The sequence below is a fragment of the Poecilia latipinna genome, unplaced genomic scaffold (genome assembly GCF_001443285.1).
Source record: "Poecilia latipinna isolate Pla-1442-1.1 unplaced genomic scaffold, P_latipinna-1.0 Scaffold1670, whole genome shotgun sequence".
NCBI lineage: Eukaryota > Metazoa > Chordata > Actinopteri > Cyprinodontiformes > Poeciliidae > Poecilia > Poecilia latipinna.
Genome location: NW_015114286.1, coordinates 129,978 through 146,882, shown reverse-complemented (window position 1 = coordinate 146,882; position 16,905 = coordinate 129,978). Strand labels below are relative to the sequence as shown.

The following is a 16,905-nucleotide window of genomic DNA, read 5'->3' as shown; positions in this document are numbered from 1 at the left end:
TGGCGTTCGACTGAGGCGGGGGCGTGTTGTGTGGGGGGGGGGGGGGGGGGGGGGGGGGGGGGGGGGGGGGGGGGGTAATTAGAGGTGTCAGGGTATTTGTACTTCCTGAATCTGGGTCTGACTGTTCAACAGTTTCACATTTTGTCGCCACAAACTTTAATCTATTTGATCGTGAACAAAAAATATACAATGGACCTCCTAGAGAGCACAACTGGAATAAAAATAAAATCCGAACCTTCTAAAAATGTTTATAGCTGCCTATTTTAATAGTTCAAACGCCAAATATACCGTAGTAAGCTGTCTTAGCATTAGAAGCTAATATTCACAGTCTTCCTTACAGAGCTCGGTATTTATCGTATCGTTTATCGAGATTAATTTCTTATGATGGTAATAATTTTGATTTATCGTTGTCATTATAAATTCCAACTAAAGATGTTTAAAATCCCAAAGCTCCCTATGTGGGAATTGTTTTACTATTTTCTTCACTGTATGTTCAATGAAAGCACCAATAATTGAGAAAAAAGGATAAAATACAGTTACAATTTACAATTAAAATCATTAAACTGCTTCTTTAGATAATTGGTGTTTTACAAATAGGAATGTTTTTCAAGAGCAGTATTTGTGGTTTGGGGGCTCTAATTGCTGTGACACATAAAAAGAAGTAATAGTGTTGTTGCTATTTTAATCATTATTACAATAGTACCACAAAATATTGTGATAAAACTTTAAGTCCATATTGCCCACCGCTACTTTCTTGATTCCAGTTTTGGGGTTGCAGCCAATTGGCACCAAAGACAAACATCGGATGTATCAACTACTTACGTATTTTTGTTTTCCAGGTGTATGTTTTTTTTTGTCAAATAATTGAGATAAATATGGAAAAAAAAATTATTTTATTGAATAATTTGGAGTCACATCCAAGAGAAAATTCTGGGATCCACAATAGGCAGGTGTCCACTGTGACATACTTGTGAGGTGGAACCAAAACAATGCACCATTTTTCCAATTAAAATCCAATTGTTGGCATCATTTTGTTTCCTATAATAGGATGCAGATGTTGCCTCGTTATTAAAGACTTCAGAGGTTTGGGCTGTAATGAGAAAACCACATGAAAATCAGAATTTAGAGACTGATTTGAATTATTATATGAGTTTAATTCAGTTTTATTTAAATGTTAAATACAGTTTCAAAGCAATTTGCTTAAAAATAGGCTCAGTTTAGATCCATTTATGTAAGATCCAGTTCTGACCAATCAGAATCAGTGTCAAAGCGACTTCCTTACAGTTCAATCAGAACTTATTGATACATTTTAATAAAGTTTAAAGGTTTGCAGTGAATCCTGCCCTGTTAGCGTCAAACCTTTTTGGTTTTTCTTCCATGAGCGGCGTGATGTTTGGATAACAAACACGTTTCCTCTGAGAACTTTGCACCTTTTCCATTTCTCAGAGCATCAGGATATGTGAACTACACATAATAAATAAAGGCTTTCTATAGGATTCTACCCTGGTTGCTAAAAAGACCATTTTGGCTTCATTTGTGTTTAAATGAGAGTTTCCTGGTAGACGACATCATATTTTTATTGAAAACATTTTAAAAATTTAAATATCTTTTAGATGTTTTACTTCCTGACAGATTGATATCCAGGCCCACAGCATCAGAGATCCTCTACTGTACCTTAGCTGCTTTTAAACATATCCATCCTTTGTTTCACCTAAACCCACCTGAAGTGTTTGCTGTTAAATAAAAACTGATCTAGAATCAGTTAATGTTTCTGTAGCAGAGCATCATCTACATACTGGGATATTTTTGGCTATATTTAGTTGTGAAAGCGAACATTGTGATGCTGTGGCTGGAGCGTTAGGAATGTTTCACTGCTCTGCGACCGAGTGAAACGACAGAAACGTGTGGATGTGACTGTCAGTTCAGACGATTTAGAGTTTACCCTGTATTTTCTCTGCTGATGGACTTTTTAACTCTAGAGTCATTTTTTAACTTAGAGCTCAAAAAGAGAGTCTTAACTTCATGTTTCCACAGAGACGTTTACAGCTGTGGGCAAACAAATCTGCAAACGCGTCCATTCGTCTTGTTTTACTCCTGCTTATTGAATGCTAACATGAATCCAAACTTGCAGAACTGACTCCATATTTGCAGGGTAGTTAAATTTTTTTCCTCTCTAAAACAATCAGAAATGTCACTGCTATGCTAAGGAATGTATTCATCTTTTCCACATTTTTTCACTTTAAAACTTACATGTGTTTTATTTGGATTTTACATGTTAGGCCAACACAAAGTGGTTTATGGCTGCAGAGTGTAAGAAAAAAAAAAATAATCATGGTTTATGAAAAGTGGGGCAAGTATTAGTTTTAACCATTTACATTGTGTTTATTTGTGACATAAAATCTCAATAAGACTCTTAGTGGTCATAATGTGACAAAATGTGGAAACGCTCCAGGGGGTGAACAGTTTCCCATTTCGCTGTGCATCAGTTCTGCATCAGGCGATCACCAGTAAGTGGGTTAATCTGATGTACAATGAAAGAAACTATGGTTACGTAATGGCTGTTTGTTCCCCCTGCATTAGTCTCCCAAAGCCTTTCACAATTAGATTAAATGAAACTTATTGATCCCTGTAAGGACACAAAGATAATAGGATACCAGTATGGCTGCCAGCTGCAGCTGCCGGGCTTCAGTGCAACAACGATCTGGAAATATGTAAAAGTTCAGTCAGATGACCGGATGTTTTGTCTTGCTTTTTAACTTGCTTCTGCTGTGTGAGAATTGAATTTCATGCATTATATGAAAAAAAAAACATAACAACAAGCAATTACATGACTAATTTAACATCAAAGCGCTTAACAAAACAAACAGATACAATTTTTGTGCTATTATACTGAACCAAACCAGGTCCAATTTGAATGGAATCAGTTTAATCTTCGTTGGTACGGTGCAATTGTGTCGTATTTACATCCTGTTATGTAATAATACAAATTCAGTCGATCACCTAATGCTAAACAAATATTTCCTTTAAAGAAATCCAGCTGAGTTGTTGTCGTAGCGACAGCACCTGATCCTGGGGCGACAGTGGAGAGAAACAACAGAGTTGTTGGGAGGAGTAGCTACAGGAGAAACAGCCAAACACTGGGGCTGGCATACCTTCAATGGGAAGAAAAATGCCAATATTTCTATCAACATGTATTTATTTCAAAGCCATTCCTCTCTGTTTGACTCCTGTGTTTGTTTGTTTGTCTTTAGCGGACAAAGTTTCAGAGTTACCGGCGTCAGTCCGCCCCGTCGCTGGTCATCACCAAGGCTCTCACCAGGTCCAAAACTCTGTCCAGGTACCGTCAAAGTTACCATTTCTGTCGTTTGGTTCACTTAGGCTACGTTCACTCTGCATCCTGAAGTGACTCAATTCCGATATTTTGTCAAATCGGATTATTTTGCCTTGGTCGTTCACACTTCCAACATATGCGATCTGTATTCAGATCAGCATACCTGTCGGAATAGCAAACATGCAGGGGTGCATGCTTATTAAGATGTGCGCAAAATTTAGAGGAGCTGTCAGTTCAGCATATGCCACAAGACAAGACAAAAAAAATAAATCAATAAATTATTTTCAGTGATAACTAGATGGACATATATGCTCTGTCAGTTTCAGTGTTTTTAAAGCAGGGGCTAGCTTTAGCTACAGTCAACTACAAACCAAGCCCCGTATAAAATTCGCCTTAATGTTATTTGATGATGGTCTGACAAGCTAACCGCTAAGTCGGGATGTCATACAGTTGTTAATACAGTGTATGACGATTTAACTTCTACGTCATGATATGTTGGTGATTAAATAAAAGCATGTGGTATTGCCATTGTATGACAGATAACGCCGTCAGTTTTTGCTACGCATATGACGTTCTGACGGCGTAAGCTGATCTCACAAAACGGCAAACGAACTGACAGTCTTGCACATGTGCAGTAGAGGGCGCGATGACGTCACACATAGAGCGCGTGCTCAGTGTTTTTCCAACCGCCTTGAAGAGGGGCCCAGTGTTAGCGTAAGTAAACGTAGATGCTAGCGGTGGAGCATATGATTTTAAAGTTGTTCTCCGACCAGAGCCATCATATCCTCGTTATCGTCCGCCATTGTTGTTGTTTTTCTACCCGCTTGAGCGTATCACGACACGGGGTAGTGATGAGTATAAATGACGTTCAGGTCGGAAGAGTGCCGTACAGAGTCGAGTCATATTTGAAAAGATAAAATGGGTCGCATTCGAAAAAAGTACTGCCTGTGTTCAGACTGTCATGAAAAGCTCAGATCGCATTAAGAGGGAAAAAATCGGAATTGGGTCACTTCCGGCTGCAGTGTGAACGCAGCTGTAGCGTATTTGGAGGAATAAATTGCTTTCCTCTAGTAAAGGCTGCCTACAGATGTGAATTGCTGTCTTCGCTCTGATTAACACACACACGTGCGGAGTTTGAAATGACTCATACCTTTGAGTAAAGTGTTTAAGATCCACTCTAATTGATAATCCTGCTGTTGACAAACTTATCCAAGGATCAGGCGCCTATTAATAGAGAGCAGCTTTGGACATACGAGTGTGAAAGTGAAGAATAAGTAACCTAATTAAAATGCTCCTGCAGGGGGAGGGACACACCAATCAGTTAGTTCAGCAGGTTTAGAAATCTTCAATGAAACTCTCATTATATCCTAATTTATTATGTGAATGAGTTTAATATTAATAACAATGCTTCAGACTAATTCCTTAAACCCTATTACATATTTTTGCCTTGAACCAAAGTGCTACTAGACAATTCAGTTTATAGGTAAGGCATCAGCGTTGTTAGGACAAATAAGACCAAAGTGGATGGTTACCCATAATGCACAGCAGCAAACCTTATATTATAACATCTTGGCAAGTGTGAAGCCCGGGAGTGGAGTAGTAAGCAAAGTATTTTAGACTCCAATTCACACCACTGTTGATTAATCATAGGGTGTACTTAGTTTTGAACACATTGCTTTTCCATTTTTGCTTCATAGATTTGATTCAATTTCAAACAATTTAAGAACCTATGAAAGACCAGACTACAGTTATTTTCTGTCTTCAGATCAGAGTCGGTGGCTGCAGTATTGATTTTAAAGAGCTGATCAGAGGAGGGATTTATATGAGAAACTGAAGCAGCAGGAAGTAGGGATGCTGAATTTATCGGCGCCGATTTTCTTCATTTTGGGAGATCGTTATCGGCTGATACTCACACATGAAGATAAGAATGTACCTCGGCAAAGGTCTTGAAATCAACCACCTTCCTCTTTTGCTCTCTAGTGAGAGGTTTGACCTCTAACCCCGCCCACCAGGACATGCCTGCACATTGTTACCAACTCAGTGACTATCTGGTTATATTTAGCAAAATTTCAGACAAAAAAAAAAAGGTTTTGGGCAAAATCGGAAACGGCAGGTCAGGTTAAAGATCGGTGATTGGCGAACGGTTCACCTCCAGCAGGAAGAACTCACTTTCTCCACAGTTCATGAGGGGACTTCCTGTTTGTTCTCTTTCCAGAGAGAGCGTCTCGGTCCCCGTGTGCCCAGAAACCTGTCCACTGGTCCAGTCCTTCCTGACCAGCTCCGAAAGGTTCTTCCTTCTCTATGGACACGCTCAGCTGAAGACGGGCATGCAGACCCAGGACCGGCACCTCTTCCTCTTCAGCGACATTCTGGTGATCGCCAAAGCCAAGTGAGCACCAGTAGCTAGTGTGCCTTTTCATGTGTTTTGTGGCATCGATCATCAGCATGTGTGATATCTGCGTCTCCAGGTCAGCCAACAACTTCAAGCAGAAAGTCCAGGTGCGCGTGTGTGAGACGTGGACGGCGGGCTGTATGGACGAGGTGTGTGAGGGAAGCACAAACCCGGAGCGGAGCTTCGTCATGGGCTGGCCCACCTGGAACTGCGTGGCTCTGTTTAGGTAACACACATTTACAGCGAAAACCAAAAATCCAAACGTTTATGGTGTCAACACGGATTCCGTAGACGATGACAAACAGAGGAGCTCATCAGAATTTGGGCCTGAGCTGCACAGGTCAGAGGAGGCTGTGTTTACATTTCAACAGATGAAATATGCTGGCGATGCTGCAAAGCGCACCTTAAATGTCGATGAAACACAGAGCAGACAGGATGAAGAATGAACACATTGCAGCCTATTAAACTACAAATAACCCAGCTGGGAAGAGAACCGCCTGTTCTGATGACAGAACAGAACCGGACTGCTGTCCAGAACGGTCCATAAAGGTCCTGTTAGGGTTACAAACGCCTCACAACAGCCCTCAAAATCAGACGTGCTTGTGGCATCATGTTTCTGTTCTTTATGTCACAATTTTTCTTCCGTAGATGAGGCCCTAATCTTTAGAATTCTAATTTGATCTCAATCTATGTCAAAGTTCAAATAAATGTTATTTGACTGTCCAGACTGTCCCAAAAAGTTTTGGTAGTTTTAAGATTAGATTTATCTGATTATGTTTAAACAATTTAAACAATTTTACTTCTAAGAAGAAAGTCTGAATTGTGGCCCAAACTCTCTTCTGTAGGAAGGTAAACAGCATAACAATAAAAAATGTTAACATGATGTAAAAAGAGCAAAGATTTTACATTTTTTTAAGTTCAATGACAGACGGTTCTTCTGTATGAACATTTCTGTTCATGTGGAATTAAATGTTTCGCATGTTTTATTCTTAATTTTTCTATTGAGAAACGGAAGAAATTCCTGTTTTTTTACATTTTATAAATCTGAGAAAAATCACAATTTTCTGTTTATTCAGCTGACATATTTTTAAAATTCAGCATATTATGAAAAATGTAACTTGATGTTATTTTCTCTTTTCTCTTTGTGATAAAAGAGAAAATCCAATTTATATTGTCTCGTTAATCGAGGACTAACATTCCTGGTTAATGCGGTTCTTAATTATCACCTGAATGTCAAGTTTATTTTGAGCTCTTCATAATTTTCAACAGGGTTTGTTAATATTTGTGTTTAAGCTGTTAATGCTCTTCATGCTTCCTTCTAGCTCAGCTGAACAGAAGGAGAGATGGCTTTCCCTCCTCAAGAGGTGAAATACTTTTACTGAGCATTGATTGAGCTTTTATATATCAGCAGGTTTGATCAGGTTTTTAATTGATTTGTTTTTTTGCCTCTGCAGTCGGATAAAAGAAGAGAAAGAGAAGGAGGAGCCGAAGACGATTCCTCTGAGAGTTTACGGGAAGGGGCTGAACACTTTTGCCGTCGTGAGTTTGAACGTAACGCCTCAACGATCCTGTCTCAGTACGCTGATCCTCTCCTGACCTCTGACCCCTCTGATCAGACCAAGACACTTCCTGTCAGCAACTGGGACTCGGCCAATGAGGTGATCCGCCTGGCACTGCAGCAGTTCGGCATCATAGTGAGTAAGATGCTGATCAGCCCAATCATTCTGTCTGTCTGGCTGCAGACAGACAGAATGATTTTTTTTTTGTTTGTTGTTGTTGGACCTCAAACCTCTCACTGTTTATGTGTCGTTGTCAGGGAAACGTCAAAGACTTCCAGCTGTGGGTCGTCTCCAAGAGGGACAACACACCGTACCCTCTGATTGGTGAGCTACACACTCATTCAGCTCCTTTACTCTGCAACAGATTTCAGGTTTCAATAACTCCATCATAAATCATTTTTAAAGCCACCATGAAACATAACAGAAAATTATATATTTTATAGAGTTGTAGAGCTAAATTAAGCCAATGGTCCAGATAACTGCTGATAATTTACAACTGGCGATTATGGATGCAAAATCTGGCTGGCTCACTAGCGATGGCCGTATTAGCAGGTTTTTAGCAGCATCGTTGAGTCAAAACGTAATGAAGTCTTCGTGCGACTCAAACTGTTTCCTGACAGAAAAGTCAAGCAAGATTCAAGAAAATTAAAAAACTGTGATCAGCATATTAGTTACACTACAAAAACATAAAATCTTAAGAGTATTTTTTTTTCTCGTTTCTAGTGCAAATTTCTTAGTACACTTGAAATAAGACAAAACTAACGTATAGATAACCTTTCACCAAGATATAGGAGTTTAAGTAAATAATTTCTTAAAATTGATGATAAAGTGTGAATTATTTCACTTATAACATGGGAAAAATATCTTGAGTAATTTTTCATCAATACTAAGGATTTAGAGTTAAAATAAGCTCCTATATCTTTTTGAAATGTTACTTGTAAGTTGTTTTGTCTTATTTCAAGTGTACTAAGGAATGTGCATTAAGTTTGGTAAGATTCAGTTTTGCAGTGTAGTTTGTCGTCTCCTCAGGTCATGAGTTTCCCTTCAGCATCCAGATGAGTCACGTGAAAAGCTCAGCGGTTCAGGGAGGAGGCTGCCGGGACGCCGCAGCGCCCCCTGCTGACCGACAGATGGCCATGCAGGTGGAGCAGATGCAGGTGTACAAGCAGTGTCAGTTCATCCTGAAGCCCCGCCCTGCAGAACCCCCTCAGCACCACCCGCCCACAGGTACGCCGTGTTTCTCCACTTCCTCCCGGCGTTTTGTAGAAACCAGAACAACGTTGAGGATCCTCTCTGGAACGTTTCAGATTTCTCCCAGAAGTCGTTCAGAAGGCGGCGTTCGCTCGTGGGTTGGGCCTTCTGGAGAGGATCGGCGTCTCACCTGAACGAGCCAGCGCCTGCCGGAGACGCTCCGGGTCGCCTGTTTGGCCGGCCGCTCAGCTCCGTCTGCGTGGACAACGCTCTGCCCAAGCCAGTCATGGTGAGCGGAGGCCAACACACACACACAGTGGAAAACTCCTCCTATAGCACTGAAGAATGTTTAGACATCCAACCTTTAAGTTGAGCTAATTTTATTCACTAATAGGACCAAAGTTGTTTCACACGTTCATCACATTGAGTAGTGGGTGATTGGAGGCTTTTTTCCTCTTCAATTCAACCAGAATGATTATATTTAGTGAAACATGTCTTTGTATTTGGTTATAAAATGTAAAATTCATCTTGTAAAGTTTTGCTTTATTTCTCACATTGAACATTGACCGACGTCTCTTCTTATACTCATTCAGGTGCTGGTCATGAAATTGGAATATTATGGAAAAGTTGATTTCTGTCAGTAATTCCAATTAATCATTACACATATTTCAAATATTTATTTATTGTAAGGTTGATTAGAATGAAAACCCTAAATATAACTTGCAGAACTAAACTGAGACCATTTAACTAAAGATGTTTGCTAATTAGTTAATTAGCTTATTAAATTCCTAAAATGTGTATTTTTGTTAGACTTCATAATGAATATTTTTATTTAATTTGAAATATTTGATGTTGCAAACCTCTATGTGCAACATATTTGTTGTTGTAAATCAGATTTTTATGAACAGTAATCAAAGTTGTGGCTGTTTTCAGGACATGCTGCTGTTCCTGTACCATGAGGGCTGCTGGACCCGCGGGATATTCCGCAGGTCGGCCGGGGCGCGGGCCGTCAGAGAGCTCCGGGAGTCTCTGGACGGCGGAGACTCTGAGCTTCCTCTCACCAAAGAGCACGTCTTCATCATCGCCGGAGTCTTCAAGGTACAGAAATACTCACAACTCTTTCACTAACAACAAACCTGGATTTGTTAGATAGAAATTATAGGAGGTAGATTTGTGTCGTATCTCAATTGTTTTTAAACACAATCCTTCGGTAAGCTAGCTGTAGCATCACACTTTGTGCTCATTTCAAAGGAAATAAATTGTTGTTTACATGCAGTACTTTACAGACCACTAGGGGGCGCCTATGGACCAAAGTTAGAGAAAGACTGGTTTGGTGTGTGCATGGGAGAGTCTACACTAGTTGTCATTCCTCTGAGTAATACTTTGTTTTTCAGGATTTCCTGCGCAGAATCCCAGGCAGCTTATTGGGCTGTGAAGTCTATGAGGAATGGATGGACGTGTTGGAGGAAGAGGATGATGAGGAAGAACAGGTCCAAGACGTGAAGAGGTAACTGCTCCTCCATGTTTGAACTGAGACTCAAACTCAGAGTGACGGTTTTTTCTGCTCTCTGCAGGATGATCAGTCGGCTGGCTAAGGAGAACGCGTTGCTGCTGCGCCACCTGCTGGCTGTGCTCCACGCCGTCCAGACCAACGCTCAGGAGAACCAGATGACGTCCTTCAATCTGTCCGTGTGCATCGCCCCCAGTTTGCTGTGGCCCCCCGGAGAGCCCTGCAGTCCGGAGACGGAGGGACAAAAAACTAAAAAGGTGAGATCTGGATTTTATGAGAATTTGGACTAACAATGCAGCTAGTTTGGTTTGTGGAGCTGCAATCTGGAGAAACTTTGAGTTTTCTAAACCACAGCAGGCTTTCAAAGAGGCTGAAAGGTTTAAATTTAGAAGTTTGACTTTTTCGAATGTAGGTTAATCTTCTTAAAAATGTCAGAAATGCCTTTTATCCATTGTTGGTTTCAAAGTTTTTATTTTCTCTCCTCCTGTGCTGCAGGTGTGTGAGCTGGTCAGGTTCATGATCGATCACTGTGAGCAGATCCTGGGGCAGGAGCCGTCCGCCATGTTCGGGGGGTTGCCACGGAGACGCAGCAGCGAGGAGAGCGCCTCAGGTAGAAACGTTTTAAATTAACTGTGACGTAAGCTGAAAGTGTGATTCATAGTTAGCTTACCGTGTTTAGAAATAATGGCTTAAAACTGGGCCAATAAATAGAAAACAACTTATATGATCAGAGGAAGCAAAGTGTCAAGTTTATGAGTGATTTGATTCTTTTGAACGGCTTTTGTTCAAAAGAATCAAATCACTTATGAATGATCTAAACCTGTCCAATTTGTTACAAGTCATTGTCATTTGTTTCAAGGTTCTCTTCAGCTGTCTGACCGTCTGACAGGCAGCTTGGTTGGCGCAGTCAGTGAAGTGCTGCACTTTGAATCTGGTGATTGTGGGTTCAAACCTGGTTTTTTGCAAAAATCAGAGAAAATTAAAAATCGGCAGTATCACCAAAAAACTCTGAAATCGGTGCATTTCTGGAGTAAAAATAGATTGATTAAAAAAAACAGGAAAAGCATATTTTTACATTAAGACATTTACCATAACCAGGGTTTGAACCCACAATCACTGGATTCAGAGCTCAGCACTTCAGTCACTGCACCAGCCCATCTGCTCTACGGACACCTGTTTGTCTCTTCAGACTGTCAGAAAGAGAAAAGGTTGATAATGATTTGTAATAAATTGGACAGGTTCTACTTCAGAACACCTCAGATAATTATATACTTGTTGCACATAATCTAATTAAACCAGTCATCCCAGATGTGATTGTGCAGGTCGTCACACCTGTAGACTGAGAACCATTAATTAAACTTTGCTATCATATCTGACACATATCTGCTTTCAGGCTGAAAATATGTTTTCTCAAATTATGGCAGAAAAATTCCCCCATAAATATCATGTTTCCTGAGTTATTTACTCCCAGCTCTCTTGTGGTTGCAGAGTCCTGGGTTTACCCTCTGACCGATTCGTCCTACGACAGTTTGGAGAACGAGTTGGACGACAGCAGCGGAGGTTCTCCGGGTTTCTGCAGACGGCCTCTTCGACCCAAAGCCCTGCAGAGCAGCCTGGACTCCATCTTGACGTTCAGCGACTACGACCAGGACGCAGAAACCCCGGCTGCTGAGACGTCGCCCTCCCTGGAAGCTTGTCGCTCCCAGAGGCGCCGCCGCTCCGAGCCAGCTATAGCTTACGCTGCCAGGTTCTGTCCCTACATGTCTGCTGGTGAGGAGGAAGAGGAGCAGCTGGGTGGAAGGTCAAACAGAGGTGGCGACATGACGGGTGTAGTCAGTTTGTCCACTCTGTCGTCTCCGGATCCCACCAACTCAAACCTGGCCAAACCGACGCATCTTCAGGCTGTGTCTTCTAAAGAGGCTCTCCACAAGGGGGCGCTGAAAGGCTGCATGGGCCTCCACCCTAACTCCTGGCTGAAGAAGGACAGGAGGCTTTCGCTGACTCAGCAAGAGAGTTTGGAGGAGGAGGAGAAGCGGGCGGTGAGGAGAAACTGAGCATCAATGTCTTCAGCTTCATTTCCATCAACACACCTGAACCTCATGATGCGTTTCAGGTGGAGTTACGGATATTTTAGTGCATCATAAGAGTAAATATGAGTAAGTGTAAATATGTGGGACGGCTCTTAGGATGCACTCAAATATCCGAGACCCTCCCTAAGGTGGCACGCCACCTGAAACGCATCATGAGATTCAAGTGTGTTGATTCAAAGGAAACAAGCCTGACAACAAACTAAAACTGCCCTAATAAATTGAGTCTGCATTTACTAAACTTGACTGATTTACCACTTAGAAAGCAGAAACACACAAGAGAACATGCCAGATGTTTGTTAATCAGAAAATACTACAAAAACATACATACTAGCCTAAACTCACACAAACCAATAATGAAAACATCTTAAGGTTCACATGACAACAACTTCTACTTAGTTTGGTGTGACACAAAACATAAACATGGAGAAAAGCAGATTAGATTTACAATCTCTGATGCTGCACTTTGCACTGCAAAAACAAAATCTAATCAAGGATTTTGATTTTACTTTCAAATGTCACACAGACAAACAACTGGTTCACTTCAAACTACTGAAAAGTTTCCTCCAATTCAAACATAAATTATCCAACAATCATTAATCATCTAAAGACAACAATGCTACCAATTGAGCCGCTCTGTCTAATTCAAATTTCTCTCAACTTGTAACAAACTGGAAATATAAAGGACACCAACAACACTTTTCATTTGTATCAACCTTCTTACTAATCAAAAGCTACTCAAGTCACCAAAGAAAATACAAACTCTTCCATTAAAATTTAACTGAAAACCAAAACGCTACATAAAGCCACATCTACGTTAACCACAGTTTGCTAACTCTAAACCCTACAAATGGCATGTTCTCTTGTCTTACCTGCTTTGAAGAATGACTAAGAGAAACTGCCCTCTGTCTCATTTTTACACCTGAGGAAGACAAAAAACATGAACCACTATTTCAGTCAAATAATTACTCTCCTCTCTACTATGAAAAATAAAAGATGCTTTTATTTGAAACATCCTGAAAGCCTGTGAATGATTAACCTCCCTCTGCCTACAGGGTGGAGCAACTAAACCAACCTGCAACAGCCAAGCTAAACCCAAAACGTCCCGCCGAGGCTCAAAGGACGCAGGAGACAAAGGGAACATCCAAAACCCGCAGCAGGACTCGCCCTCCAGCCCCTCCCTGCTCCACCGGACCCCAGGCGGCCTTCGCTTTCCCAAACCCGCCAGGCCGCCAGAATCTTCGCTGACGGTTCAGATGGGCAACATGCTCAGCAACCCTGGAGGCAACGTCAACGTAAAGAGGAGCGAAGCTCCGTTCTTCTACAAGCCCGGCAGACCCGCTCTGTCCCTGTTCAGACAGCCCAAAACTCCAACGGCAGAGGACTGCAGCAGCCGGCTGACTCGGCGCCGAGGTTCAGAACCAGAGCGACGGATCGCCGATCAGGCCTCCGCCTTGACCCGGACCAGGCTGCCCAGCGACCCGGGTCTGAAGCCGACCCATGCAGATCAGCACGCCCGTTTCTGCCTGTCGCCCTGCGCCACCAAGGCAGTGAGGGACTACTACTCCTCCCACCCGCTCAGCAACCCTCAGAGCAGCCAGGAGGTGGCGCTGGCGCTGGCGGAGGGCCAGCGGGAGTGGCTGAAGAGGTGCAGCGACGGCACGGCGGAGCCCGATCTGGAGCAGCTTCTGTTTGCTGAAGAGTCTTACGTTTGAAATTCATTAACAGCATCTGCCGTACATTATTCATCTAAATAAACATTAGAATTAGTCTAATCATCTTCTGCTAACAAGTAAGACAAGTTTCAGTTCTTAGTTTCGGTTGCTTAGTGCCTTTGAGTTTAAGATTGTGATACCAGTGGGTAGTTTTCCATCTTTATAGATGTTGCCAACTTTAAAAGTACCTGCTGTTGCCTTCCTTTATCAAAAACTAAACTTATAATTGGACTGAAAAGTAGTTTTACACATTGGACTGATAACTTTAGCAGCAAGGTTTCATTTTTTGCCAAATTACATCCATAAACTAGAAATATTTTAGTTCTCTCATTTAAAAATTATTACACTGACGTTAAGACTGAGTTGAATATTTCTACATAAGGGCAACATTATGAAATACTTAAAAAAGATTTTTGCTGTGGATACATGTCCAGTTCGTGACGGCCATTTCTCCTTACATGCTCTACGTTGCCAATGTTGCAGTTTAAAACTAAGCACAGTAAAAACGTTAAATTAGCTAAGCTAAAAGGAAAACTCTGATTCAGAAACTGCTTGTTAGAAAGGTGATTTTTTTATTTCAGTTTTTATACATGGTGTGTTCTAGTCCTGTACAGTCTGATAAAATAGATTTATTTAGGACTAATTTAATATTAAGGCAATTTTTTTTTTTTTTTTTAAAATTTTTTCTGTTGACTTTGTATTTTCTCCTGCAGACGTGACAAAGTTTGGTTTGAGGAGCATTTCTTGGTGATTAAAATTATTACGCCAGATTATAAACATTCAACTAAGCTAGCCAGCAGTTTATAACTCATAAATACAGTTGATTTTATACTAGAGACAACTTTCTGTAAAATCTCTGGTTACAGTTTGCATTTTACTCTAGAAAAACGGTTTTATAAAAACAAAATAAAAACTGGACGGTGGTTCTGCGGCCGTCTGCAGCGAGGCTGATTTCCACCCACCGTTGTGTGTTCGCGTCGCGTCCCGGTCTAAGCGGAGCCGTCTTTGGTTTGCCGGATGTCTGCGACGCTCTCTGGGACTCTGGCCACCATGCCCTCCAGAGACTTGGTCAGGCAGATCTGGCAACCCAGACGAGATCTGCAGCAGAGCAATAAATACACAATATTCAACTTCAGCTTCCACATTTCACCAAACAACAACAACTAGCTTTGGAGCAGGATTTACACCCAGGTCATGTTTTCTTTGTCCAAAATTTCTCATTTTCTCACAATAGAAAATGTAAAGTACAAGACACAGTGTTTGTCTTCTTTTAACCAACCTTTAACAAAAGGTAAAATTATGTTTATTCAGAAACGTTTACTGAAATGTTTCACCCTATTAAACTTGACTAAATATAGGAAACAGTTTAAAAGAATCTGGTTATTATTACTGGAAAGAATAAACCCAAGAAAAAATAAAAATTAGATGCTTTTCTCTTAAAAGAGCAAACGTGCAAAATCAACAACATCTTAGGACAACAAAAAAATGAAAAGTAGAAAATTTCAGCCCAAAAACTTCAAAATTTTAGTTTCACACACTGACAATTTTCACCTTTTGCAACTCAGAAATTTACTAAACTAAAAATGATTTGACATTTTTTCCTACATTTGTGAATTCAACTCGGAGGTTTTTTTTGGCAGAAATTTCCAACTTTTTAATCAAATTTAACTACTTTATTTGCTTAATTTACCAAACTAGACAAAGTCAACTTCAAATACTCATTTTTCTATTTCTATGGAGTGAATTCTTCTATAACTGCATATTTAAAATAGACCAAAAACATCCATAATAAACACTATTTAAATTTATGCTTTCATCACCAAATATGGATTTCTGAACTCTTCCTGAGTTAAAACATTAATATTGTTATTTCCAAATTAATATAAACTTGTTTGAGGTCTGAAAGCGCTGCGTCTGTTTTGTGATTTTTCTGCAAATAAAAACTTAATTTTTGCTTTGAATTTCAGAGACATGTTGTCAGTAATTCATAGAATAAAAGAACAATGTTCATTTTATTCAAACATAAACCTATAAAAAGTAAAACCAGAGAAAATGATCATTTGGTTTCTTAATTTCTTCCAGAGCTGACGGTGAAGTTGATCCACTATTTTATCCACAGCAGAAGTATAATTGATTCTTGTGTTAAAATGTGTTTTATGAAGTGATGAAATAAAACATTCCCGTTGCGTCTCGTGTGCTTCCTTACGTATCGGTCAGGCCGTAAGCCAAGTCCAGCATGTCCATCTCCTCGTCTGTGACTGGCCCCAGCTTCTTGTACACCTCTTCGTCGAAGATCAGGTGACACGTGGAGCAGGCCAGGGTTCCCTCACATGCTCCTGAAACCCAGAGAGCAGCTCCTTCATCCCGCCGTCTGCTCGCCATGACATCATCAATATTCATCTGTGGTGTTTCCCTACCAAACCCGTCAAAGTCCAGGTCTTCGTTGATGACGACGTCCAGCAGAGAGTCGCCAGGCGAGGCCTTCACTGTGATCTTCTCCCCGTCCCGGTTGATGAAGTGGACCGTCACCTTGCTGTCCGACCTGAAAATTTCACATAATTATCTAAACACATGACACCGAGCGGTTTTTTTATTTTACTCAAATATTTTCAACAATTTCCTACATTAACTAAGCATGCTAGCTGGAGCCAAACAACAAAGTATCGAGCTCTGCTCACAAGACACAAGACAGACAAAATGAGGGGGAAAAAAACCAGGGGAAAACTCTCCTAAATCTACATTTCTGTTTGTGTGTGTATACAAACATAAATACTAAGGAGACAGCTAACAATTATCTATTTTATTACAATTAAAATCAGGAAAATAATTGCCATATTATTTTGATTTTTGACATAATACAATAAAACATGTAAACAAAAAAATAATTCAATTCCTTTTTATAGTCAGAAAATTTACATTTTATTCCCTAAATTGTGATAATCCTGTACAGTAGCTAAGAATGCTGTCTACTAATCTTCATTAGTAACTGTATAGTAAAAGGTTCTTAATATGAGATTTTATTTTACATAGTTTGAACAAGGTGAAGCTGAAACTGCCTCTTGTTTACATATATAAGGTTCTCCATCTTAAATGCAAAATATGTATATTTATTTATACAGT

General features: G+C 40.5%; 2 protein-coding genes across 2 annotated transcripts in view; one reads left to right on the top strand and one right to left on the bottom strand.

Moving 5' to 3' along the window:
• Positions 1–3,251: 3,251 nt before the first annotated feature.
• On the top strand, positions 3,252–14,233 carry LOC106964407 (rho GTPase-activating protein 20; the record flags this gene model as incomplete). Its single annotated transcript, XM_015059927.1, has 15 exons — positions 3,252–3,337; positions 5,547–5,720; positions 5,800–5,949; positions 7,046–7,087; positions 7,178–7,262; positions 7,340–7,417; positions 7,540–7,606; positions 8,312–8,509; positions 8,590–8,762; positions 9,407–9,571; positions 9,868–9,980; positions 10,048–10,240; positions 10,479–10,593; positions 11,472–12,022; positions 13,126–14,233. Coding segments are annotated over 15 exons (2,850 nt in total), but the record flags the coding sequence as incomplete, so codon positions are not given.
• A 104-nt stretch (positions 14,234–14,337) lies between these two features.
• Positions 14,338–16,905, bottom strand: part of LOC106964414 (adrenodoxin) — a 10,829-nt gene continuing 8,261 nt past the window's right edge. The window contains exons 2-4 of the mRNA XM_015059944.1: positions 16,203–16,327; positions 15,992–16,121; positions 14,338–14,883 (exon numbers count right to left, since the gene is read on the bottom strand). Coding sequence (XP_014915430.1) covers positions 14,775–14,883; positions 15,992–16,121; positions 16,203–16,327 — 364 coding nt within the window. The 3' untranslated portion in view covers positions 14,338–14,774. The remainder of the gene's footprint in view (positions 14,884–15,991; positions 16,122–16,202; positions 16,328–16,905) is intronic.